The sequence below is a fragment of the Procambarus clarkii genome, chromosome 78 (genome assembly GCF_040958095.1).
Source record: "Procambarus clarkii isolate CNS0578487 chromosome 78, FALCON_Pclarkii_2.0, whole genome shotgun sequence".
Lineage (NCBI taxonomy): Eukaryota > Metazoa > Arthropoda > Malacostraca > Decapoda > Cambaridae > Procambarus > Procambarus clarkii.
Window position 1 is genome coordinate 20,953,037 of NC_091227.1, and position 25,383 is coordinate 20,978,419.

A 25,383-nucleotide genomic window follows, 5' to 3' on the forward strand; every position below is an offset into this window, starting at 1 on the left:
ACAACCGATTGTTTCAACTTTTCTCGAAAACTGCTTCATTCACTTCCTATGTTCTAAGCGTAACCCGTCCTCGACTCCAGTTCATTACATCCAGCGGTCAACTCCACAAACGCATTCATAAATTTTAACATGTTGTTCATTCAATTCAATTCAATTTCTTTCTTTATTATGCAACCCATACCCATCCCGTGGGCGGTGGTGTAAAGGATTACAGAGGCACATAATCGGTTCAGGAACTGAACCCTCTAGTTCGTTTAGCTAAGCAAATAACAATGTTTGACGCTAGTTACAAAATTATCAATGCTTTATACACATGTACACACCCTCATACATACATGTACATATATATATATATATATATATACGTATACACATATACATACACATACATATCTAATCACCCACACAAATACACACATCAATAATCTTTGTGTCACAAGTGACACAAAGAGGTGTCACAAGTGACACAAAGAGGTGTCACAAGTGACATTACAAGAGGCTCACAACAGTCACTATACGAGGCACTTTACATCTATAGTGAGTCACACAGTTACTAGTCTTGCTGCACACCCACCCAACTGGGCGGCAGCTTTACAGTCATGTGCATGCATTACCTACAGTAAGCAAATTTTGGATACTTCGCTAAAATTTCGGGCAGCACATCATTATAAATGAAGTACTTACACATTTCTTGGACACTATTGATGGTGTTATCTCTAAATTCCGCAATTTTTTCACATTCCATTATATAATGACGCAAAGTATGCGAATAGTTCTGCTGACAGAGTTTACATTTAGTCAAATCTACATCAGCAGATGTTACAAACTCCCAGAGGTACTTGTAGCCGAGCCTAAGCCTAGCAGTGGTAACATCTAGAAGTCTGCTAACATTATTGGATGACCCATAGACGTGCGGTTCTTCATGCATAATAGAATGATGATAGATGGAGTAACTGGTGTGAATTTCACTTTGCCTCAAGTCTCCGAAATTTAGTTGATGTTCCTGGGATATTGCTGCCCTCAGGCTGCTCAAAGGCAGTCCAAGTCTAATCTTTCTAACAAACGTGACTTAACATAAGCTTTCCCCCTTCCATTTCTTTCTTTCTCTTTCCCTTTTTTTCTCTCTTCTCCCTTTTTCTGTTCATTGTCTTCTACGCTCCCTTGCTATCCTCTTCTTATTCCTATTACTATCTCCTTCGGTGGTTATAATAGGAGCTGCCTCGTATGGGCCAATAGGCCTGCTGCAGTTCTCATTACTACTATCCCCTACACCTGACTTTCCTCCTCAGCTCTCTCTTGCCTATTTAATGCCTGTCCCTACCTGTCCTCATCACAATCGACTTGAGAATGGTCCAGGACGGACCGAAACGTCGTCGTCCCTTCAATTTCTAGTGTGTGGTCTGGTCAACATACTTCAGCCACGTTATTGTGACTCATCGCCTGCAGTCCAAGTTGGTAATCAATTCCTTCTTTACGAGCAAAAGTCTTGGCTAGCTCATCAGTTCTATCATGCATTCGGAGACCAATATGGGAAGGAATCCACAGGAGACAAACCCTGACTCCATCATTGATTATTTCACTATATCTGTGTCTAGCTTCAGAGATAAGCACGTCACAGTTATGCCTTGGGGAGCTGAGGGCAGTCAAGGATGACAAGGAGTCACTTACAATTAGTGTGTCAACTTTGGATTCATATACGCGCTCTAGTGCAAGGATTATGGCAACCAATTCTGTTTGAAGAGTAGAGGCCCAGTTACTTAGACGCGCTCCACACTCATGGGAGAAGGAACCATCTCTCCCTGTCACAACAACTGCACTTCCAGCTGCACCATAAGACTGATGCAAGGATCCATCAGTGTAAATAATCTGGGAAAGGGAGCGCTCTCTGACTTGTTCCTTAGTGAGAAGTGTTTTTCCTGTGATGCAGTTTTTAATATGTACAGTTTCTTAAGGTAGTTTAAAAAAAAAGTGCGAGCTGCCAAGGTGCCCACTTGATTACTTGAAATAGAAGCTGGGGGTGTTGTGTGGGCAGCTGGGGCATTCAATTAGGGCAGGTGGGGATGTAGTATGAGCAGGTTGGGATTGATTGATTGATGAAGATTAAGCCACCCAAAAGGTGGCACGGGCATGAATAGCCCGTAAGTGGTGGCCCCTTTGAGCCATTACCAGTATCAAGAGCTGATACTGGAGATCCCATGTAACAGAACAGAACCAATGAGCACCACACCAGAAATAAATACAGTTTTGATATTCCAAGAGTACGACTTAATCAAACTAGAAATGCTCTACAAATCAAGGGACCCAGAATGTGGAATGACCTTCCCAACCATGTTAAAGACTGTACCTCTCTCAACCAGTTTAAGATAAAAACGAAGCACTACCTAATAAATTCCCTGTAACCTACCTTACCCCCTCTATTGTCAACCCATGTCTGTTTCTTTTAAACAACGCTGTTTGTCGACCTAATTGTATTTGTGCTGCTTTTTCAGCCATGTTCCCCCCTTTTTTATCTCTATTTTTATTTGTTCTCAAGACATTTTATTCTTTATACTCAATTAGTATTAAGATTTAGTCATTAATGTTTTTCATGCCCGAAACGCTTTGCATAATAGTGGCTTAAGGCATTGTATGTACTAGCTCTATCTATAATTCCATCAATCTTTCTAAAATCTCTTGTATGTATGTACCTTACCTAAATAAACATATATTTATTTTTTTATCTGTGGAGGTGCGACTGCACCGTGCGTGACGGGAGATGTCTCCCATCGTGTACTCACCTAGTTGTGTTTGCGGGGGTTGAGCTCTGGCTCTTTGGTCCCGCCTCTCAACCGTCAATCAACAGGTGTACAGATTCCTGAGCCTATCGGGCTGTCATATCTACACTTGAAACTGTGTATGGAGTCAGCCTCCACCACATCACCCCCTAATGCATTCCATTTGTCAACCACTCTGACACTAAAAAAGTTCTTTCTAATATCTCTGTGGCTCATTTGGGCACTCAGTTTCCACCTGTGTCCCCTTGTGCGTGTTCCCCTTGTGTTAAATAGACTGTCTTTATCTACCCTATCAATTCCCTTCAGAATCTTGAATGTAGTGATCATGTCCCCCCTAACTCTTCTGTCGTCCAGCGAAGTGAGGTTTAATTCCCGTAGTCTCTCCTCGTAGCTCATACCTCTCAGCTCGGGTACTAGTCTGGTGTGGGCAGGTTGGAATGTTGTAAGGGGAAGGGGGTGTTGTGAGGCAGGTAGAGATGTAAGAGCAGGAGGGGTGGAGGGAGGGGATGTGAGAGCAAATGGAGTTGTTGTGAGGGCAAGCAGATGGCCACTCATGACCCAAACTAGGGTTGAAGCTACCTAACGTATAATGCCGAGGTTTAACTTCCCTGGAGCCTGATTGTCTCCTCTGGTGTGGTACACTTGTCAAGACTGACAAGGGACAGGCTTCCTGTTCCTGACAACAGGAATTATATGGGAAGTAACAAATACAATATAATGTATCATCATGACAAGAATAATAAAACACCTTATTCATGTGACTGTTTATTTGGCTTCAAATATATCAATCACATATGACCAGAACTAAAAAATAATACAATAAGGTAATCTTCAACGTCTCAAACGTATTTAATTGCAAACTAGGATTAACCAGACCTTCAAAACTTTACAAAATAACATTTGCTTTAAAGGTATTACAAACAGAATAATAATCACACAAATCTATATACAGCACCAAATTACACATTTCAAACAATGTTTGTTTAAATATTTAATTTGATTTGCTGTATAGATTAATAAATATACACTTAAGCTCAAGTCTTTAAAATATCACGAACGACTAGAAAAAGTAAGGAATCTTGAAAAAAGTATTGCATACATGGAAATAAAGAAATCAAACATTTTAGAAGACAGTATTACTATTGCAGTTAATTACATGTGTAATAACCCATTGCACTTGCTAGAAATAGCTAATATTTATTTATTATATGCAGTAGATTCACTTACTGTGTGAAGCATGACCACTTAAAAGCATCAGTATTACCCAGTCCTCTGCTGATCTTACTTTTGCCAAATTCTCAGTGTATCCAATGTTGTAATCTTTCTGTGTCTATAATACATGTAGCTCAATAACTTAATCCATATCAATCCCTGTATAATGTAGGGTTTAATGTAGTATACATATGTCCATTAACTTGGTTATCAACAAACTTAAATGTCATTTAAATTACAATTTTCATCATTTTCCTTGTGGTTTGAAATTCAACAGTGTCATGGAATTATCTCTAGCTGTGTCGGCTGAATCATTGACAGTCATGGGGCAGATGACTTCTTAAGAAGTGTCCCAATGAGTGGGCCAAAAATGGGAGCAAGGCTCACTGTCCAGCACAGCAGTAGCTGCAGGACCACCAGTTAGCTGCTCCTGGTGACAGGAGAGACAGGGAGCACAATTCATGGCCTTTATTGCATACTGCATGAGCCTAAGAGGGAAGATGGGTGTCCAGGCCCTTTGCAACCCGGCCTCAACACCCAGCCATCCGAACAGGGCAACTCAGTCAATGGGTGGATCTAATAACCCAAACAGGAAGCTTATTACAGTGGGCACTTTGCTTTATAGCATGCAAGAGAGGGAGCAGAAGTTATCCACTACTGCCTGGAAATGGCATGTGCCCAAATAAAGAAACAAAACTGGAAAACTCCATGATAAAGGAGTAAAGCCAGTAAATACTATACCCAGATAAAGAAGAAAACGGCACTTAACAGTTACTGAGGGACACCGGTGAACATAAGAATGTATAATGAGCCACTTTAAACTCAGGCTGGGTTACAATACAGGACCAATAACAAATTTCTACCAACATAAAATAATGATGCTGATATATTACTGAATACAATACAAAGAAATATTGATGAACAGCCTCCTCATGCACTACAGAATACAATAACAAAAGCAAATATTCATAAATAGCTTCCATGATTTCCAAGGTAATGATACATTTACCGAAGATCCATAGAAAAATCACAAAATTATTTGCTGTAATCATCTTGACTGAATGTGTATACTATAGCTGCAAAATATAAAACAGAAGACTTTATTACTAAGTACAGTAAATCGCTACACAACGCCACACACACACACACACTACCTAAAATGATTAATGAATTGAGAATACTGAAAAGACACTGCCAAACTAATGCTGTTAGAGTCCATAAATATTATTTTAAAACAATACTTTAGTAAAAAAAACTTTTGAAATCAATTTGAAAACATACAAGTTAACAATTTGCAGTTAACAATGTGCAAGATGTTTCTTAAAGAGGAAATTAACATAAATAAATTATTTTGCAAGTGAAAGCAGTTAGCTTATTTATTTATTTATATAGTTCAGTATATGACATACTGTCACTCTGTGAGCTTATCACCAGGCAGTGATAAGCATAGACTTCTAGACTGTCATATATCCCCTGAGGCCAGACCTGTGCATAGAGGCCAGTCCTGTAAGTAGTCTTCCTCTTTACCTTTCTATAATGCTCAGTGTCTACCAATCACTTTTCCTTCACTTTTATATACTTACTGTATTAGATGAAAGCCAATCTTTCCTTCTCCGTTCTTATCTCTCGACCTTTGTGCACTACTCTTCTCGAACCATTCTTATTACCCATTACCCAGTAGCAACGCCAGACAAAATATTGAATGGAATTATCTATGTATATATATATAATTGCATTTACTCCCAATACTGTTAGTTTAATTTAGTACAGACTAATTAAGAGGTTTCTTAGTATATGGGGGTGTTGGAAATAATCCTAGGTCTTATGAAATTTCTTGCCCTGCATACAAAAAATTCTTAATTAAACTTCTCTGCCTATTTATGCAACATGCATTTCAAGACATAAATTCAACAGCTTGAATTTTAGATTAGACTGGAATATGCTTTAGGGCTTAGTCAAAGTGGAATTTAAAATTTATGTAGGTGTGTCAATTTATATCCATAGCTCATTCCAAATCCTCGAGCTTGGAAGGAGTAAGCACACACCTTTGTTTCACAGCCATAACAACATTTCTATCCTCCATAACTGATTCTATAAATATCTAGTCATTTTCTCCCTTGTATTACTATCTCCCATTCTTCTCTCTTCACCAGTTCTATTTACATATTCCTGCTCTTAAAGACTTCAACTCCCTAATACATCACTAACCCACTTCTATCTTAAGCAATATCACATTTTGTTCACTTATTCTATAGACCAGCACAGAGTAAAAACCAACAGGTTATTCTTGCCTGCCAAAACCACCACCTCGCTTTTGCCAGCATTTACCTTTAAGTCGGCTGCATGCTTCCCCTTTTAAGAAATTTTTTCCTTGATAATTATCATATGTATATTCCTCATATTCCAAAACCCTGAGTGCCTTTCACTCCATCTTTTATTCCATATGAATTAAAAGAACCTATTTTCAATAGTTCTACCCTCAAAACTAGATTATCATATCGCTTAATACTTTGTTACCACCCTGTAAGAGGCCACTACTTGAGGGACATAGCTCACCAATGTATCCCAGAGGACCCTAATGTTGGTCCTTCTGGTTGACATGCTATGACCAAACAGAACACATATTTGAGAAAAACTACTGGTGAAAATAACATGTCAATCTACCTTAACTGAAGATTTCAAAGCAAATAAATGAACACAACCTAGCTAGAGTTTACACACCGAGATCACACTAACGTGATGCATCAAATGAACAAATCCACAAATTAAGGCAGCGTCTGGGATGCTCCCGGACGCAGCTTCGTATCCTCGTCACGGCCCTTGTGGATTTGTTCTAGCTAGAGTTTACTCAATGGTTACACCCTCAGGGGTATGCTAATAATGCTGCCTAAGACAGGTTAGAGCCTAAAAATGTTCCACTAAGGGGTAGGGTAGCTCTTGCAGTGTTATACAGGTAGGCTAGTCCTGTCTGGAGTGTGGTGTTAAGAATTTTGATTAGTCCTTTCTAGAGAGTGGAGCTACAAAGGAAGGCTAGCCTTCTGTGAAGCATGAAGTTACAAAGGCAGGCTAGCCTGTGAAGCATGGTGTTACATAGGAAGGCTAGCCTTCTGTGAAGCATGGTGCTACAAAGGCAGGCTAGCCTTCTCTGAAGGGTGGTGTTACATAGGAAGGCTAGCCTTCTGTGAAGCATGGTGTTACAAAGGCAGGCTAGCCTTCTCTGAAGGCATGGTGTTACAAAGGCAGGCTAGCCTTCTCTGAAGGGTGGTGTTACAAAGGCAGGCTAGCCTTCTCTGAAGGGTGGTGTTACAAAGGCAGGCTAGCCTTCTGTGAAGCATGGTGTTACAAAAGGAAGGCTAGCCTTCTCTGAAGCATGGTGTTACAAAGGAAGGCTAGCCTTCTCTGAAGGGTGGTGTTACAAAGAAATGCTAAACATTTCCTTTTTTGAACCACCCTGTGCAATGTCATCCTCTCTGATTATATTACTACCAAACAATCACAATGCCCAATATTTTATCAATCTAAATTACACTTGGCTGTCAAACACAGCCATAATAGGTAATACAAATAACAAAATGATGTACATAGAATATATGTTTGCTATTATATAAGACCAACAATATATGTTTTATTAAACAGTTACTGTATTTGCCAGCATACAAGACATATTTTATAATTGATTTTTGTGGAATTTGTATTTTAGTATACTTCATCATACACTGATTGAAAGTGATTTTCAAGTGGTTTTATAGGGGAAAACCATTATAATTTTGTGAAGTGTAAATGCCATATAATATAATCTGTTGGCGGTGGACAAAATGTATGTCCTATCTGTCGGCAAATACCATACTTAGGAACAAGGAAAGAGCAGAGTACGTATGGGGCTACTCTGACTGAATAGAGCTTGTGTTTGAAATTATTTCTACTTTTATTTAATTTCTATTTCCTTATTTAAATTTCTGCTTTTGAGAGTGCAGTATTTTACAAGTTCACGTCTTAATGGGATACAGATAATATATTATAACTGCAAAATTCATTCACAGACATTTAAAAGTGTTCCTTCTCGTTCTTTCACACTTAGGAAAACCTGGAAAATGTCATCCTGCTATACAGTACATGCACCAAAATTCAATGAGATTCTCCTGAAAATGGATGGAATAGTGTTTTTGCATTTATAAAAATATATGAAAACCATATAACTGCAGAAACTACTACTACTACTTACACAATACTGTACTTGCATTAACATGCAATTGCTGTATGTGCATCTTCTGAACCAGCGTCGCTCATATGCATTTGTATCAAAGTTTCATAAAGTTTTCATTTAAAAATCTGGACACACTTTGTGACTATCAAAGATCTTTCTATTAACAAAATAAGATCCATGAAAATTTATGCTTGTATGAGATCAGTCCACATCATATCATTACCAGAGTTAGTTAATAATTTCTTGTCACCTTTAGACTCCTGACTAGTCCATTCTCTTTACACTTGTTTTATATTAACAAATATTCTATATAAAATGTAATTATCTTCCATGGATTTCATGGAAATTAAAACAGCAAAACCACAATACAAAAGTTTGTACCTTGAAAATTTGCATTTTTTCACTAACAAATATTCAGCTAGTTTTTGCCTGCTAATTTTCAGTTACAAATAGGTGGCTGAAAATGTGACACCTAACCCACGCACATGAAAAGAGAGGACATGATGACATTTCGGTTCGTCCTGGACCATTATCAAATCATGTAACCATATAGTGGAAGATAGGGTCACTACAAGCAAAGAGGGTAAGGTGAATAGAGATGGAAGGGAGGGAATTATCAGTGGAAAGTGCCAAGTCATTATGACTATATAGCACTTAGGAAGGAGTCAGGATAAGGATTTGGGATGGGACAGGGGTAAAGGAATGGTGCCCAACCACTTGGACGGTCAGGGATTGAACACCGACCTGCATGAGGTGAATAGAGAGAAAATGAAAAAGTAAACCACGAGACCGAGTTAATATTAATCTTACTTTATACAGCTTGTCCCAACATCCACTCACACTCAAGTGTGCAAGCAACTTCACCTGACAATTGGATGAGAAGTAACACCTCTGTTGAATTACTACATAATAAATAAATTAATATAAGAGGTTCCTAGCAAAAAGACACCAGCACGTCAGTACCCCAAGGTGCACTCGATAGTCAAACCCTACCACACAGTGCACTGATAAATATACCCCACCATATGCATAAAAGCACACATGATCCTTTGTGTACCCAAAGGGTGTATATATGCCCCAAAGTACAACCTAAAGTATACCAAAGTACATCATGCATATCTATAACACACTCCAAGTATTACTCAGTGTATTCATCAAGTACACCCCAAGGTACATTCATATCATATTTCATAATCCAATTGCATTTCTGTAATAAAATCGAAGGAATGCTGAATACCATCATAGACAGACATGCATATTAGAAAGACAATACTGCACAGTACAGCAGCCTGATGATAATCCACTTGATAATCTAATAATTATGAATTATCACAGATAAACCATATCAATTTAAGACAGTTTCTACCAAAAGAAACTGTCTTCATAAGTAGGTTATTTTATATCATTTTGTGACTACAAATTTCTCCATTACCATCTACTAAATACTGTATTACCATCTTCAACAAAAATATCATATGCACATCCATATACTGTATACTTGTGAATAAATTAGAGGCCAACTCTGACAATGTAGTTCACAAATTCCTCAATGACCAGTTTATACTGTACACTGGTTGTGTATCTTATGGTTTTAGAATGGGATTAATCTATAATAAAGCAGGTAAGTAATTATCAAAAGAAAATTCCTGGATATCATTTAAGGATGCCAAAATGAGAACAATATGACATTAAGACTAGTAATGTCAAAGGAATCAGATTCACAAAGGATTTTATCACGGGAACATATGACTCAAAAGAAACAAAAAGCAAAAATATCTAATTATCATGAAAATTAGAGCCTTTACAAGATGCACAAGAGTCGCAACTGGCAGATTTAACCAGCATACCTACAGGGTGACCTCTTATTAGGAGAGCTGTCAGTGAAGAAAATGAGGCAACACAGCTACTGAGTATGAGAACAGTTTATCATTATTTGCTCAAGAGAATTTCCTCCTCCTCCAGTAGACCCGACATACCTAAAGATTCTTTGAGGCACCTGTAAGGAACTTGTAAAAGGAATGCTCGAGTTTCAGTTCACCCTTGCGAAGGGATTGACTCAATCTCAAGTTATAAAATGCAAATGCAGCTCTGGATTCAACACCCACATGCGCGAGGCACTCCAAAACAGACTAGGATGTCATCTGGCGGCCGACAACACAATTGAGGCACGTGAAAATAATGGAGCTTCCACGATGGATAATACAGAATATAATTTATCTGAATGGGGAGATGGGCGGCAACAATTTTGATACAGTATCTTGCAAATTTGGATCATGGTTGTTCAGAAGCCATTGCTTTCTGTGTAGAATTTTATTATGACTGGTTACCATGCAGCTTTCACAACAGCAACATTCTTTATTTGAACATGTTAACAATTATTCTTTGGTCAAAAATGTTTTAGTGGATACTGGATAATTATCCCCATGGAAAATGGTAATTAAATTACATGTAATGCTTTAAGTACAGGACATATATGATGCATATAAAGTACTGTACAGGTGTATATATATATTATATGTACAGTACTGTATGTATTTATAATGAATAGTCTTTGTTTTCTCATTTTCAGAACCTAATGAAAGCTAATGAGAAAATATAAGTTTCATTAATGTGTTTTCAAGAATTTACTATTATTTCCTTTGTGAAATAAACTGATTTCCAATTTTCCAATTTATAACCGAGTATACAGTACTGTATGTGGTTACCATTACGTATTTCCCATTTAAAGGCTAGTATACAGTGCTGTATATAGTTAACCTATGTACTTCTTGCCAAAATTAATAGTACAAAAGAACATGCACAACCCATCACAGTTATGACATTAATATGCACTTTATGGCATGACAAAAAGTCTAAAGAAGTTGGCAGTAATGGGGATATATCAGATATGAAATTATTTGCCAACAAATACCTGAGCCATTGAGGAAAACTTAAAGAAATCAGATGTGTCCTGCCTTTATCGGCACACAGCTCAATCATACTGGTAGAAAAACGTGGGGTAAAATATCGTATGAGAATATGAAGGGAGAGATTGAGAGCCAAAATGACACCTGGAAATTGGGGAAACGTGGAGACGAGATCGGCAACCACCAAGTTCTGTGCCACAGCCACCAGGCCACATACAGGAATCAGCAACACTAGCAGAATCGAGCTTGACTCATCTGATAATACCTGTTGAAGATTTTAAGATGTAACTATAAAATGTACAAGACTGGCAAAGAAAGCCAATGCTACTCAAAACTGCTTACACGAAAGAAATATATTTACCATCACAGGATACAGAAGCATGAGCAGAGCAGCCATAGCCCCAGTAGCTGTGGAAGACTTTGTACACACCAAGAGTGAGGGCACCAGGGCGGCTTGAGCCAACAGTAACCCAACTGTCACCAATATTGGCAGACCAATGCCATTGATGCTGCCACCGTCATTCAGTAAACCTGGAAAACTTGTACGTATAAATAATTTTTTTATGCGGAAAGCAGTATTATTCTTTGAGCGGTAATGTCAACTATAATGAGAATACAACCACAACATTGTTATAATGATTGATTTAATTTAATATTTTTCCATTTTTTCTTTGGGCTGATGCATCTATTAAATAAAAGTGGGTAATGGGTAATAATGAATGAATGAATAAATATCAAGCCTAATGAATTTGCTTGGTCATTCAGTGCATGTTGTAAACAACAATGTATTATGAAATATGTAATTTTGCTATAAATGTGCACAACCCTAACCAAAAGTGTTAACCCTAACTTAAAGAGCTGAAATCATCCTATATTGATCATCAGTGTAATACCATTATCATCATCATTTATATTTTGTTTAAATTTTACACGATTTACATCATGTTTAAATATCAATGTTGCCCACATGGACCACAAGGCAATACTGCACTGTCAGGTTCATTCTCGACTCATACTCAGGAAATCTGGGTTCGAATCCCGGGCAAGACAGAAATGGTTGGGTGTGTTTCCCATCACCTAATGGCCCTTATTCACCTAGCAATAAACAGGTACCCAAGAGTCAGGCAGCTGTTGTGGGGTGGCATCCTGGGGAGGGTCAGTAGTTCGACCTTGGGAGGGACCTCGATATAAGAATAACATATACAGTAACATATACAGTATATATATAAAATAGCCCTATTGAAAAGTAAAGGTGCAGTGGGCACACTTAGTGAGAACTCAATCAACATCAAAAGCCCAAGACTCTTCAGCACACTCTATTCATTCGAGGCATAACTTGTTGACCTTTTGCAGTGTTCAAAAGATAACTTCAGACGTACTATAAACATCTTCGAAGGATACTTGATCACCCAGGCTGTGGTTTATACAGTACATTAGGCTGCAAGCAACTGGATCAAACAGCCTGGTTGACATGACCACTGACCAGAAGGCCTGGTCAGAAAACGGACCGTGGGGACATTTATCTTTTGAATTATCGACAAGTATATGACAGGCATGGTTCCAATAGTTCATTGGAGTCTTCCAGCAGTCATGGAAGGCCACAAAATGCATTAGAGTCAAACGAATTCCTACTCCTGGTCTCCCATTATCATATGATGATCATAGCACTTTGACCAAAAATAAATATGCTCACTGAAAATATTTATTTTGGTAGTCCTTATTACTTTTACATATATTTCATATGAAAAAAAATAAATTGTTTGTTTGGTCATGACTCCCATGACCCATGGACTCATACATCATCAACGTAATGATGTCAACTGCCAAAAAAAATGTCAACTATTACTCAGGCCAAAATCAGGGTATGTAAATGATTTTTTTTTAATTTCCATGCTTTTAAATAAAGATCTTCCATTTTATAAGTAAAAACAAGTAAAATAGTACATGTCTTTTTTTTTCTTGCTTGCAGGCAATATGTAAATTTTTAAGATAATCGAACTTTAAGGGTTAAAATTATGAATCCTAAATACAGTAATCAGTTCGACTTACTCTGGAGCCACGGAAGGAGAAGTGACGCTGGGACAGTTAAAGCAACCTTCATAACTATACAACTGAGGAATCTGGCTGGTGAGCAATTATCTGGGACTAGAAGAGGTAATCCTGCAAATATAAAACGAAAAAAAATACAAAATCAGTCCCTAAGTGAATACAGTATTTCAGAAGAATTACTATGTACAGTACTTCCCCTAAGGTAAGTTCCATTGTGTCTACAGACAGGAGTATGAACAGTCAGGCAGGATGACATTCTTGTACAATCACCACTGAATTTTCAAGTAAGTAATTATCAAAAGAAGGCACCAAGCCGGGAAGGCTATGTGGCTCGACTGAATTTTAAAAAACCCCTGTAAGTGTATATAAAGTGCTAGGGATGGGGGAGGGAGGGAGGTCACTGGAGATTACTTATTCCAGCCAAATGTCTGACAGAAGATGCATTAATAAACATTGGGACCCCTCTACTTATTTGCTAGCCTTGCAGCCTTTCCCATCCACTTCCAGGTGGTAACATCAGGTGTAAAACCCACACGATCTTTCTTTAAAAATTTAAAATGGCAAACAAGAGAATCAGAAAATATGAAAACAATAAAGATAAAGACTCACCTGTGATACATATCACTGCCAAAGCAGAAGAATGGTTAAGGATTCTGGGGATAGAGCCTCCAGAAAAAAAAAAAAAAGGATCTCAGGTCTCTGGAAGAGACCCCGAGGTAAAAGCACTTGAACCACCGCCACCTTCCTGGGGCACTATGTAATGGCATACCCAACACCACACAATGGCAAAACAGTCAGGGAATCTTTACGAGGTATTACTTGCTGAAGACTCAACTGAACCACCAGTTGTAAAATTGTAGCAAGCTACAAGCAGAGAAGATATGCTGCAAAATGCTATCGTTCAACTATGAAAGCACAGATCTAGAGTTCAGTAAGAGGCCATTGGCAACCACATGACAATTAGCCAACAAACTGATAAGGAGAAGCCACAGGGAAGAGGGAGTGATGCACCCTAGGATGCATGAACCATACCTCAACCACCATGGAACCTACTGGAAGGCACCAGTCTCATTCTCGGTAAAGGCAACTGGGGTTAGTGTTCTACTGTATTTTGTATTGACGTATTTAACAACTTTATTTATATTTCCCTTGTTATAACCAGTTCATCCACTTGTAAACATCAATCATGATATCCTTTACTCTTAGCCTTTATAAACAATGTAAACTGAGCATTTTAATCTTCTCTGCATAAGAAAGGTTTCTAGTTCCTAGTCAACTATGCCATCCTTCTGTGTACACACTTCGAGCGATTTTTATATCCATTCTATAGTACTGTATGGTGAGAAAACTTAACTACATAATGTAAATGGGGCCTAACAAGGGCTAGCTAAAGCTGATGATTAACGTATGATGTCTTATTACTAATGCTTCTAGATATGAATCCCAGTACTTGTATTTGTCTTATTTTAAAAAATTGTACATTGATATTTTTTGCTTAAAATCATGACATCCAGATTTTTTCACATAAGACATAACCTTATGTGAAAAGGTTATGTTATGTAAAAGAGGGAGGTGGGTGGGTGGGGGGGGGGGGGGGGAAATAGAGACATTTGGCATAGCCTTATGTGAAAAGGTTATGTGCATAGGAGGAGGGGGAAAGAGGAGACATTTGGGCACCTAATGCCTAGGCTACCCAACTTCTGGGTGTAAATAGGCACCTATGAGTTGGGCAACTGTTGTGGGTTGACCTGTGAAAGGTAAGTAGTTGGCCAAGTAGGGGTACCCAAAGAAGCTTAAAGTGCTTTCTGCTTCTGTTTTTGCTTACGGGCTACTCATGCCCGTGCCACCTCTTGAGTGGCTTAATCTTCATCAATCATTAATCAATCTTGTCCCTGTTTATGAGCAATCATAAGGGAAAGATGGCATAGCAAGTGGGTAAAATGGCAGATGACTGGATTAAGGCTATCGTGAGCTCTACATGTAAGAAAATGGAATGTTAAACTGTTTTAAGCTTATCGCAAAGATTTCACGATAACATTTGGGTATACTGTTTACACTTAGATGGAAAGAACATATTACTGTAATAGGATACTTGAGAATCATTTAATAAGATGGGTGTACAAGGAGTGAAATAATGGGATCATCTGATAGAGACAGACATCATGGGAGAGAAAATTAAAACAATATACAGTAGTACAGTATATGAACGAATGGGTGAGGGAGAGGGTCCAGTAAACTTGAAACAAGTGAAAGGTTTGTGTGGTCATATACACTCGTCAAAAAATTTCTAATGTGGCCAATACCTGATGGGAATCTCCCAGGAGGGAATAAGGTAAGGTATCTAACAGGAGAAAGCACTAAGCTATTATGACCATGTAGCACTTAGAAGGGATACGAAAACAAGAATTTTGAGTAGTAAGAGAAAAGGAATGGTGCACAACTGCTTGGATGGTTTGGGTGAGACTGTCATAATATACCCACTTGCTCTACATATGCTGATGAACTCAGCCAGTGGTTAGCATTTACACAATACATGTACTCTTGTAGAGTATTATATTATATAATTAATATATTTTGTTGAAATAGGAATCAGATAAAGTTAACTTTTGGAAGTTTCAGGAATACATCCCAATATTCTCTACATAACCCCAACTTTGACTTATACAAACTGAATCTGTACAAGGGTTCAGATGAGCATCATTCTCATGCAGATCGAAGAATGACTGCATTATGTTAATATAAATATACTACAGCATACTAGCACTTGTATAAAATTCTATGCTTAAAAAATGCATTCAAAGGAAGAGTATAATATTTCTTAATTATATGTATCAAGAACAAGTAACTATTTACCTTACCATGCAAATAACCAGACTGATTTTATTCTCATGCAAATAAGCTACGAATGTGAGAACATAATGAAGCCATACAATGGGGTCAAACCCACACCCCTAAACTTCTCAGACATACTCACTGAGGAGCTTCCCAAGTTCAGGGATGTAGGTTCAATACCATCTTACAGCTTCAATATCATCTCATAGATATATTACGTTTTCGTGATTTCATTCTGCAAGCTAAGAGCATGTCTACCAGCATGCAAAGAATGAATGTAGCGCAAGTAGTAAGCTACCTCAAGCCACGGTTGCATAAAGGGAAGGTACTTACTGGTAAACCCTTTCAAGTTACTGCCTAAGAGCCTAAGGACAGCCATCATACTCAGGAGGCTCACTAGCGTAACTAGCTGAGAGTTAATGGAACTCCTGGTAAAGAGGACCAATGGGTTATTTATGCATTAGCTTCACCTTTGCTATACAAACAGGGCTGAACAAATATTGACTCGGGCCTACAAGTCAGAAAAAAAAGTCACCTATCAAGTGCTGTTATGAGTTACTGTACTACATCAAGTAGAGTTGGATAATAATAGTCATCTGCCTTTACTTTAACTCATCAAAGACAAGTAGACGAGTGAATTTGCACAGCCCCGTGTATAAAAATATGTGATCAATATTAAACCTGCTTGTTTTATAATTGGTAGCAGTGGTCTAGTGAAAAAAAATATTTAAAAGTTTTGCTTTATTGCAATGTTTTATCAATTTTTGTTATGCCTGTTCTGTTTTGTTAGAAGAAAGAGTTAGAGGTGTCTATATCACCAGGATTATTTGGGCTACATTTCCCTCCAGTCAACTTGACCCATGTATCAGCTAAGATAAAGCTGACTGCTCTTGAGTAATAAATGAAGAGTAATTGAAAGAATATTTTCTAAATCAGAAAATACAGTTGCTTGCATCACAAAGAAATTAAAATATCAGCAAATATAATTATATATTTTTTTTTTTACTGTTTTGCATTGTTTTACATTTACAATACAAGTATGAAAAGTTAAATAATTACACATTAATATTTGTAAACATTATGTGATCCTATGATGGCAAGCAGTCTCCAGACATTGTGTTAGTGCAATTTGATACAACTGTCACATTATCCTAAAAATTAACATGGTTTAACATAGAATAATTTGTAATACGTACCCCAAGACACTGCTCATCATAGTAATGATGAAAGGGACCACAATGGATGCTAAACAATAACTAAGATTAACTCTTGACAAAACTCCAGCGTGACTGCCTCGGAAGCCCAGATGTATCGCGAGAAACTGACATCCTGCAACGGTACACCATTTGTTTAGCATTTATAAAAACCATAGCTTGGATCAAATTCTATATTTCTAACTTAAATGTTGTAGGAAGATTCTGATTGGATTCCACAAAACAGACCAGAAGGTTCTTGTCACGCAAGAGTGTGTCATGTGTCAGCTTTACTAGTAAAAACCTTATAGCCTATAAAACTAATAGACACCCTTTGACTACAAAGTATCTGTATTTTGATTGAATCTAAAAATCAAGAAAGTGAACTAAGAATTATGATTATTGGGATTATCATGCAGTTCACTAAAAATACAAAGCACTGTAATGTATTGAAACAAATGGCTTATTTTATCTATATCTTAGGATATACCAAACTTATATAGTATTATTAACTGAGAGCAAAACTGATTTTTTAGAAGTATTTGCTTCACAACTCTATTGCATCAATGCAAACATTAATATGCTGAACTGTTTAGCACAAAATATTCAAATTCGACGTATACTGTACTATAAGATAGTTTACTAATACAGTACTGTACTGACTTGTGGTATAAAAACTTTGCATAACATCTATACACAGGATATTATAATTTAGGTATATCATTTGATTCACATGTCCAGCTATTCAAATTTTTTGCTTACATCAGACAGTAGGCTAAAGGTAAATCTGGAAATCTGCAGTCAGTTCCAACAGTTCTTCTACTTCCCAATTCGAACTAGATGGTGGAGCGACGGTCTCGCTTCATGCAGGTCGGCGTTCAATCCCCAATCGTCCAGGTGGTTGGGCGCCATCCCCCCAACCCATCCCATCCCAAATCCTTATCCTGACCCCTTCCAGGTGCTATATATTTAGTCATAATGGATTGGTGCTTTCCCCTGATAATTCCCTTCCCTTCCCTTCCGCAAGCCGAGCCTTGGGTCATGTTTATCCTGTAATAATATGATCTACAGGGTTGTTGCTTGAAGTGGCCCTCAGGCCCACATATCCATTATAACCCAAATGGTATTCCCTAATTTACAATTATTTTATTTGCAATGTTTCACCTTTACATTTATTTACAATTACAATTTTGTATACTGTACTGTACTGTAATATCATTTATTATACTATTATTATTTCTTTAGACAAAAATTGCTTATACTGAATTGTACATTCTTTAAATTAATAAATAAATACAGTATTTCTCAAATGATATAAATTCCCACACAATGTTCTAACGACAATGTTTACCTGTGAGACCACATGACGCGACAATGTTAACACCATGACTGAACAATTTTCCATATTTTTAAGTGCTTTACAGTCCTTACCCAACAGTTCTTATGGTGTACTGAGTATGACCAAAAAAAAAAAAAACACACACACCAAAACACAAGATTTCAATAGTAGATTGATCAACCATAGCATCTACTAGGCAAGGGAAGGGAACTATCGGGGGAAAGTGCCAAGCCATTATGACTACAGTATATAGCACTTGGAAGGGGTCAAGATAAGGATTTAGGATGAGACAGGGAAAAGAAATGGTGACCAACCACTTGAACGGTTGGGGATTGAACGGCGGCCTGCAATAAGTCTTGCTGTCCAGTCTTGGACAGCAAGACTGTCGCTCTACTGTCCAAGGCAGAATTCTACTAGGCAGAATAAGAAGAAAATAAAGACAAGAAACTAATACCTGCACACTCCTCAAAGGGGATTCAAACTAGGGGTCATTACAATGCCAGCCTGACATGATATGATATGACAATCTTTCCACTAACGTTCCATCTAATAAATTTTATATATAAATTTACGAACCCGTAAAATACAAATATTTGTATTAATAGCTTGACTTACAATATGTAAAACATTACAATACCATTAAATAAAAACAGGGAGCAGATCATAATTATAAGTTATTTGACCAGCAATAAATAAAATGTTTTTTTTTTGTAAATATTACCTATGTTTCATCTTGGATTAAAACACAAATGAACTTTATGGAGAGAACAAAAGTAACCCTAAAATGTTAAGTCACATATTGGTATGAAAACTGACAAATCTAGCAAATTATCAAGGTGGTAACTAAAAAGAAATCATCAATAAATTTCAATAAGGCATACTACATCACTATTTACAACTTGTGGTTGTTAACTGGAGTGGGCTCTGAGAGATCTTCAACTCCCAACACACGACCTGACCTGAGGCCAGGATTTTCCTGAGATAACTTGATCTAAAATGCTGTTGCTTGGGGCAGCAAACAGGCCCACACATGCACAAACACACACATACGCTACAAACCACCTGGTCCAGCCCTTCCTGCAGGAACTTGTATAAATGTTTCTTGAAGTTGTTTATTTAGTTAATACTATGACAAAACACACACACTAACTTACCTAATAAACCTGAGTTTATACATGGTAGATATGGAACAAGTTGTACAGCAACATTGCTGGAGGTAATGTGGACTAGTAAAACTACTAGTACCCAGATGGTCTGAGGTACTAGCAGAGCTAACTTTGGTGAGATCAAGTCACATAGTGTGCCAAGTATGAATGCTGCTGCTACTTGAAGGGCTACTGGATGTGCCCCCATGGACTGTTTGCCGACATTCTTTGAGGATAACTGGAAAGATATTCAGTAATGGTAATGAGTAAAGCAAATCTAAAACCTGAGGTCGATGAAAATACATTCCTGAAAGGAATATATATTTCTTTAATAATATGTTTAAATTTTAAATAAAGTATTAAGCCATCCATTTTCAAGACCTTAGATACACATAACTATTCCATTCACCCCTTATGATCACCTTTATGATTTTATTTTACACATAGCTATATTTATGAAAAGAAACAATAGTACAGTATTAAACAAAATTACTCATTAAATTTGTTAAGACTTACTTTCAAATGGTGTTCAGCTGACAGCATTAGTGCCCAGAGCACACAAATATGAAAATGAATCACAGCCTCAGATCGAAAGGTATTTGCAGAGTAATTTTCATCAAGCACTTTTGAATTATATCCACTGTCCGAGTTGGAGCTTTCTGTAACATAACTCAGTGTTCGTTTTGTTAAATGACCATTGGCAACTGCACGAGTTCGCAGTAGCGGAACAGCAGCTTGAATTCTAGTCGGTGATAAACCATTTACCCAGTTTATGGTGTCAGGGTTTATATCAACCTTTGATTTGGGAATTCTATCCTCAGCTACAGGGTCAAGGGTTTGTGTTAATTTTCTTGTTGTAATACCTTGAGACTTTCTGCTAACAATAGATACATTACTTGACAATGACCACTTTGAGCTGCAAGATGAAAGTGCAGAATCTTCAGAACTTGCCCTTGATAGTGACCTACTGTTTCGTTTAATATCTGCAAAATCAGACCTAAAATAGGTTTTCTCTTCATCTACTGGGACTTGAAGTTGTATCTCAATTTCTTGATTTTCTTTGAGGGACTGGCTTCTAGTCTTACGTGGTCCTGTGAAGATACAAAATACTGTATGCTATAAAATAACGTGACCGATAATTATAAATATCTGAGCCTATTACCATGTGTGTTCTATGTACAATATTAACAGACTAAATTAACCACCACAATATTACAAACCTAACTTTGGTATTACTGCTGCCTTGGTCCCTCCGGTGGCATAATTTTTCACCACTCTACATCTCCCTGACTCACGGACCATTCTGTGTTTCCTGTAAATCATTAATTTTACTGTATTAATTAGTAACATAAATATCCCATAACACAACTGTAGGACTAATGGCCACAATTTAGTCACTGTGCATTCAGTCAACCAAGTCTACAAACCAGTTGGGTAAAATCTGGAGTAAATCTGTCATGGTTCTTCACAAGTTGACAAGAACCCAAGTTTCATCTCTTTATGTGGGATCAATTGGTTCAGAGGTTAGAACGACTAACATGTGATCATGAGGGCCCAGGATCAGCCACACAGAACTCCTTGAGTAATTTGGTTTCATTACACTGTTAATTCACTAGATGATGTGGAGTAAAAGGGTCATAAACCCACCTTGGTTTCATGCCACAAGAGCTCTTGGAAGTTTGATACAATGTGAAGTAAGGCTTCTATGATTTTCCACATCCTTAGCTTGGCTCCTAGGTTGGTCTCCAATGCTTCAACTCTTTTTTTTTTTTTCTAGGTTCAGTTGACTAAGTGGACATACTCACTAGTGTAAGGTCTGGATTTTATCTCACAATACTCCTGGCATGATTTATGTATTGCATGTGGTGTGGTAATTACCTAAGTGAAGTTACAGGATGAGAGCTATGCTCGTGGTGTTCTGTCTTCCCAGCACTCTTAGTCATAATGCTTTGAAATTACTGACGGTTTTGGCCTCCTCCACTTTCTCACCTAACTTGTTCCAACCATCTACCACTCTGTTTACAAAAGAAATAAAAGGAGCAATCCACACTAATGGGTTGAACCTGAGGACTGTGAGGCCGCAGAGGACACACTCACACCTGGACTACTGCGGCTCCTGGTGTATCGGCTGTCATGTTCACCACTTGTGTCAAGTTAAATTAAACACTACTGGGTTTAACCACTTAGCAAGTTAAACGCTACTGAATAAGTAGTACTGAATAAACACATTCAGTAGTGTCCACATGGTCATCTGTGGAGAAGACCATGTGGACAGCCTTCCTTGGCTAGAGGAAACTTTGACTAGTCTAACAGGCTTCCTGTCTTCAACAATCATAAAGTATACCAATACAGTATACTAGTACATCTTACAAGGAAAATATAAAGCTATTAATAACCATCTTCATGCTAAACTTATATTTTGTTTAAATGAGAGAAACTTATCTAAACCCGACTTGCCATTACCTCTCATTATACGCCACACATGTCAAAGTAGTGGCCTTGTAGGAATATATAAATAAGCTCAGTTTCCAAGATAAAAATTTCCAGTAATCTGAGACAGATTTTAGATCATTAAAAAAAAAACAGAAGCACAGAAATCAAAGCTGCAAAGACACTTAGTCTGATCATTGTTAGTAAGTACTGTATATGAACATTTTCTTAATTGATTGAATACAGTATATATGAAACCTTAGCCAAATATTGCTTAATAATATACAGGTACTGTACAGTATTATAACAATTATACATGTACTGTATTATAAATAATATTATTTAATTGATACCTTGCAAATTATTATACCAAATTATTATCAAATTATTATACCTTAATTAATCAAATTAAATTATTATTATACCTTCTCAAATTATTATATGTTAATTAATCAAATTAAATTATTATTATACCTTCTCAAATTATTATACCTTTTCAAAACATCTCTGTATTCATTATTTAATAAAGTTTACTCAACCCTAGGACTGCTTAACTGTTTAACACTACAGTACTGTACTACACTACAGTGTATCTGACAGATCAAGCAGGGGAAAAGCAGCATTTGTAAATTTACACACACCGGAAGTAATTGCAAATTGCAATTAGATCAGTGTAAAAGTTAAAACTTATTGTAAAGTTATATTAACTGTACCAAGCAAAACCGTTTGTACACCAAGGAGATAAAATGTATTTAATTACACTGTACTTATACATGTATTTGCCATAAAATCACCCCAAAACATTTAAACTTAATACATAATCTCTAAGCATAGTTTTGAACATTCAGAACCAAATACAGAATTTTAAGTACTGTACCTGTACTGTATGAATTTTATACTTTTAATGTTCTGATAGAGATTGAGTGGAAAAGAGTGTGAATTTTTTTTTATAAAAAACTCTTAACCCTGAAAATACCTGGAATATGACTGAGAATATGACAATTATCAGAAGAAACATTATCAGTAATACACTCAAATTCAAAACGTGATATTACACATTCAATAACTTTACAAATACAGTTTGTATCTTGTAAGCACACTGTACACAAACTAAACACTATGCATCACACATAATTAAGAAAGATCTATTCTGTATATATCTGTTTATAGGGTCCCGGTAGTACAGTTGGGTTCGTTCTCGACGCATAATTGAAAATTCTGGGTTCGAATCCCGGGCGGGACAGAAATGGTTGGGCACATTTCCTTTCCCCTAATGCGCCTGTTCACTTAGCAGTAAGTAGGTACTCAGGAGTTAAGTCACTTTGTTGTGGGGTTGCATCCTGGGCGGGGTCAGTAATTGAACCCTAGGAGAGGGCCCTCGATAAAAGTCAAACATGTATCAATACACTCTGGCTTCCTGTCCCATGACACAGTGAATTATTATTATATCACCGTTTAGTTTCTACTCTTAGTCTCTTATCGCCATATGGAGCCTTATCCTGCCCACTATTCCATGGGGACGAACTCAATACTCACTTATTTCACAAGCCGCCAGAGCAAGCCTGCATTACTTGAGATTAGCAGGTCCTCCCTCCACCATAAGAGGTATATACACATGCAATGCGGTTTTATTTGTTAGTTCATGTTAATTAATTATTATGTTATCCTTGTCAGCGCAGAACTCCACACCGACCAAGCCTCAAGCCACTGCAAGGCGACCTGTCATCCGAATCCCAGTCAAGTCATCTTCGAAGAAAGGCTACTTTTTTATTATTTATAAAGATAAAGGCCTGTTATGTCTTTTTATGAATTTATAAAGCTTATAAAATATACTATCTTACCCATATTGTATACTTTTCAAATATTTTACAGTGTTAGAGGCTTGAGACTCAACAAAAAAAGATAGCTTTGTACACTTTGTAATTCGCCTTTGTTTTCCCTCAACCATGGAAATACTTTATAAACAAAATCTAAATTATTTGTCGCCCCTAAATCAACACAACAATCTAAATTATTTGTTGTATGTACTTGCATTTGCTAGCAACAGAGTGCTTGACAGGTATATAATTTTTTTACAACTCTTGAAACTAATTTTAACTAAATTATAATACAGTATGCCATTTTGTAAATAACGAATAGGACAGGATATACCTCGATAAACCGACGTTCGGTTTATCGAGGTATATCACCGGATGCGGCCACCAACAGTTGCATATCTCACGCGTATCTATTTACTCGTAGGTGAAGACACACGCCAGGTGAAAGGATACGGTGCCAAAACGCTTCTGTTCTGCTAGGAATCGAACCCGGGACCGTTCAGCTCTGATTCAACTGCAACCACAGGATTTCGAGTGCAATCATTAAGCTGTGTATATGCTCATTAATCTGTATAATATATATATAATATATAATATTGTAAATATTAATTAATACTAAATAATATTATTTAATAAATTAGCCCCAATTCAATGTAGAGTTTTCTTCCAAGCACAGAAACTTGTAAATATAATAACAAGATAATAGATAGATCGATAAATAAATAGACAACTTTCAAATATTGCACCAAGTAATGGCGAGAGGAAAAAACTAGACAGTATATACATTACATTTGAAATTAATAATGGATAAATGGTAATAAATTGGTGTATGTTTGTAAGTAAACCAGACAAAGTCTATTTAATGGCAGAATTTAGCCATTTTGTGTAAAAACTTTTATATCTCATATTATTAATTATAACAGTAATCGAAAAAAGTCATAGTTTGTATATACAAGAGATGAAACAGAGAGCCATGAGCTAGAGCAATGTGCTGAGTCCATAAGGAGGCCGAGCTTCCAGAAATACCTTCCTGTGATTGGCTGTTGCGGGGAATACCAACACTCTTTTATGAATAAAATTTTAACTAGGAAATAGGTCCTTGTGCACAAAAACAAGGTTGTTGTGAAAAAGAACAACAATTTCTGTTTTGCACCTGACAGAAATCTCCATCTAACTGAATAATTTACTGGAATAAGAGGGCAGAGCAGCGTATCATTATGTGTGTTAAGGCAACCCCCACTGATGACGTCACAAGTTAGGTAGCCAGCCCATGTTTCTGTAACACCCGTTACATCCTGCAGTATTTAATTATCACTATATTAATACTTTTAAATACTTAACATTTCACTTTTTAGGTAGACTAAAGTTGAAGCAGGATGTCATAAGCAAGGATGGTGTGCTAAATAAAGATGATTTATTAAATGGATGGAGCCTTTAGCTGATCCCTTCCTGTGATTGGCTGTTGTGTGAATGTCAACAAAG

The 25,383-nt window shown here is 37.1% G+C and overlaps 1 protein-coding gene across 1 annotated transcript; it reads right to left on the minus strand.

Annotated features, from left to right (window-relative positions):
• Positions 1-8,794: 8,794 nt before the first annotated feature.
• Positions 8,795-23,800, minus strand: LOC123746004 (uncharacterized). The gene is made up of 9 exons (XM_045727121.2): positions 23,621-23,800; positions 20,875-20,966; positions 20,171-20,745; positions 19,664-19,892; positions 17,174-17,306; positions 16,311-16,405; positions 13,146-13,256; positions 11,458-11,627; positions 8,795-11,361 (listed from the first exon to the last, which is right to left on the minus strand). The coding sequence occupies exons 2-9, from the start codon at positions 20,954-20,956 to the stop codon at positions 10,948-10,950; spliced, it is 1,809 nt and encodes a 602-aa protein (XP_045583077.2). The 5' UTR covers positions 20,957-20,966; positions 23,621-23,800; the 3' UTR covers positions 8,795-10,947.
• Between the last annotated feature and the right edge of the window lie 1,583 nt (positions 23,801-25,383).

What these genes read in the sequence shown, in the direction of transcription:
- LOC123746004 (XM_045727121.2), bottom strand. Translation starts at nt 20,956, where the DNA reads ATGGTCCGTGAGTCAGGGAGATGTAGAGTGGTGAAAAATTATGCCACC. An exon ending in ATGATGAGCAGTGTCTTGGG is followed by an intron (nt 16,406 to 17,173) that starts GTACGTATTACA and finishes CCTCTTTACCAG; the next exon opens with GAGTTCCATTAACTCTCAGC. An exon ending in TCTCCTTCCGTGGCTCCAGA is followed by an intron (nt 11,628 to 13,145) that starts GTAAGTCGAACT and finishes CAAGTTTTCCAG; the next exon opens with GTTTACTGAATGACGGTGGC.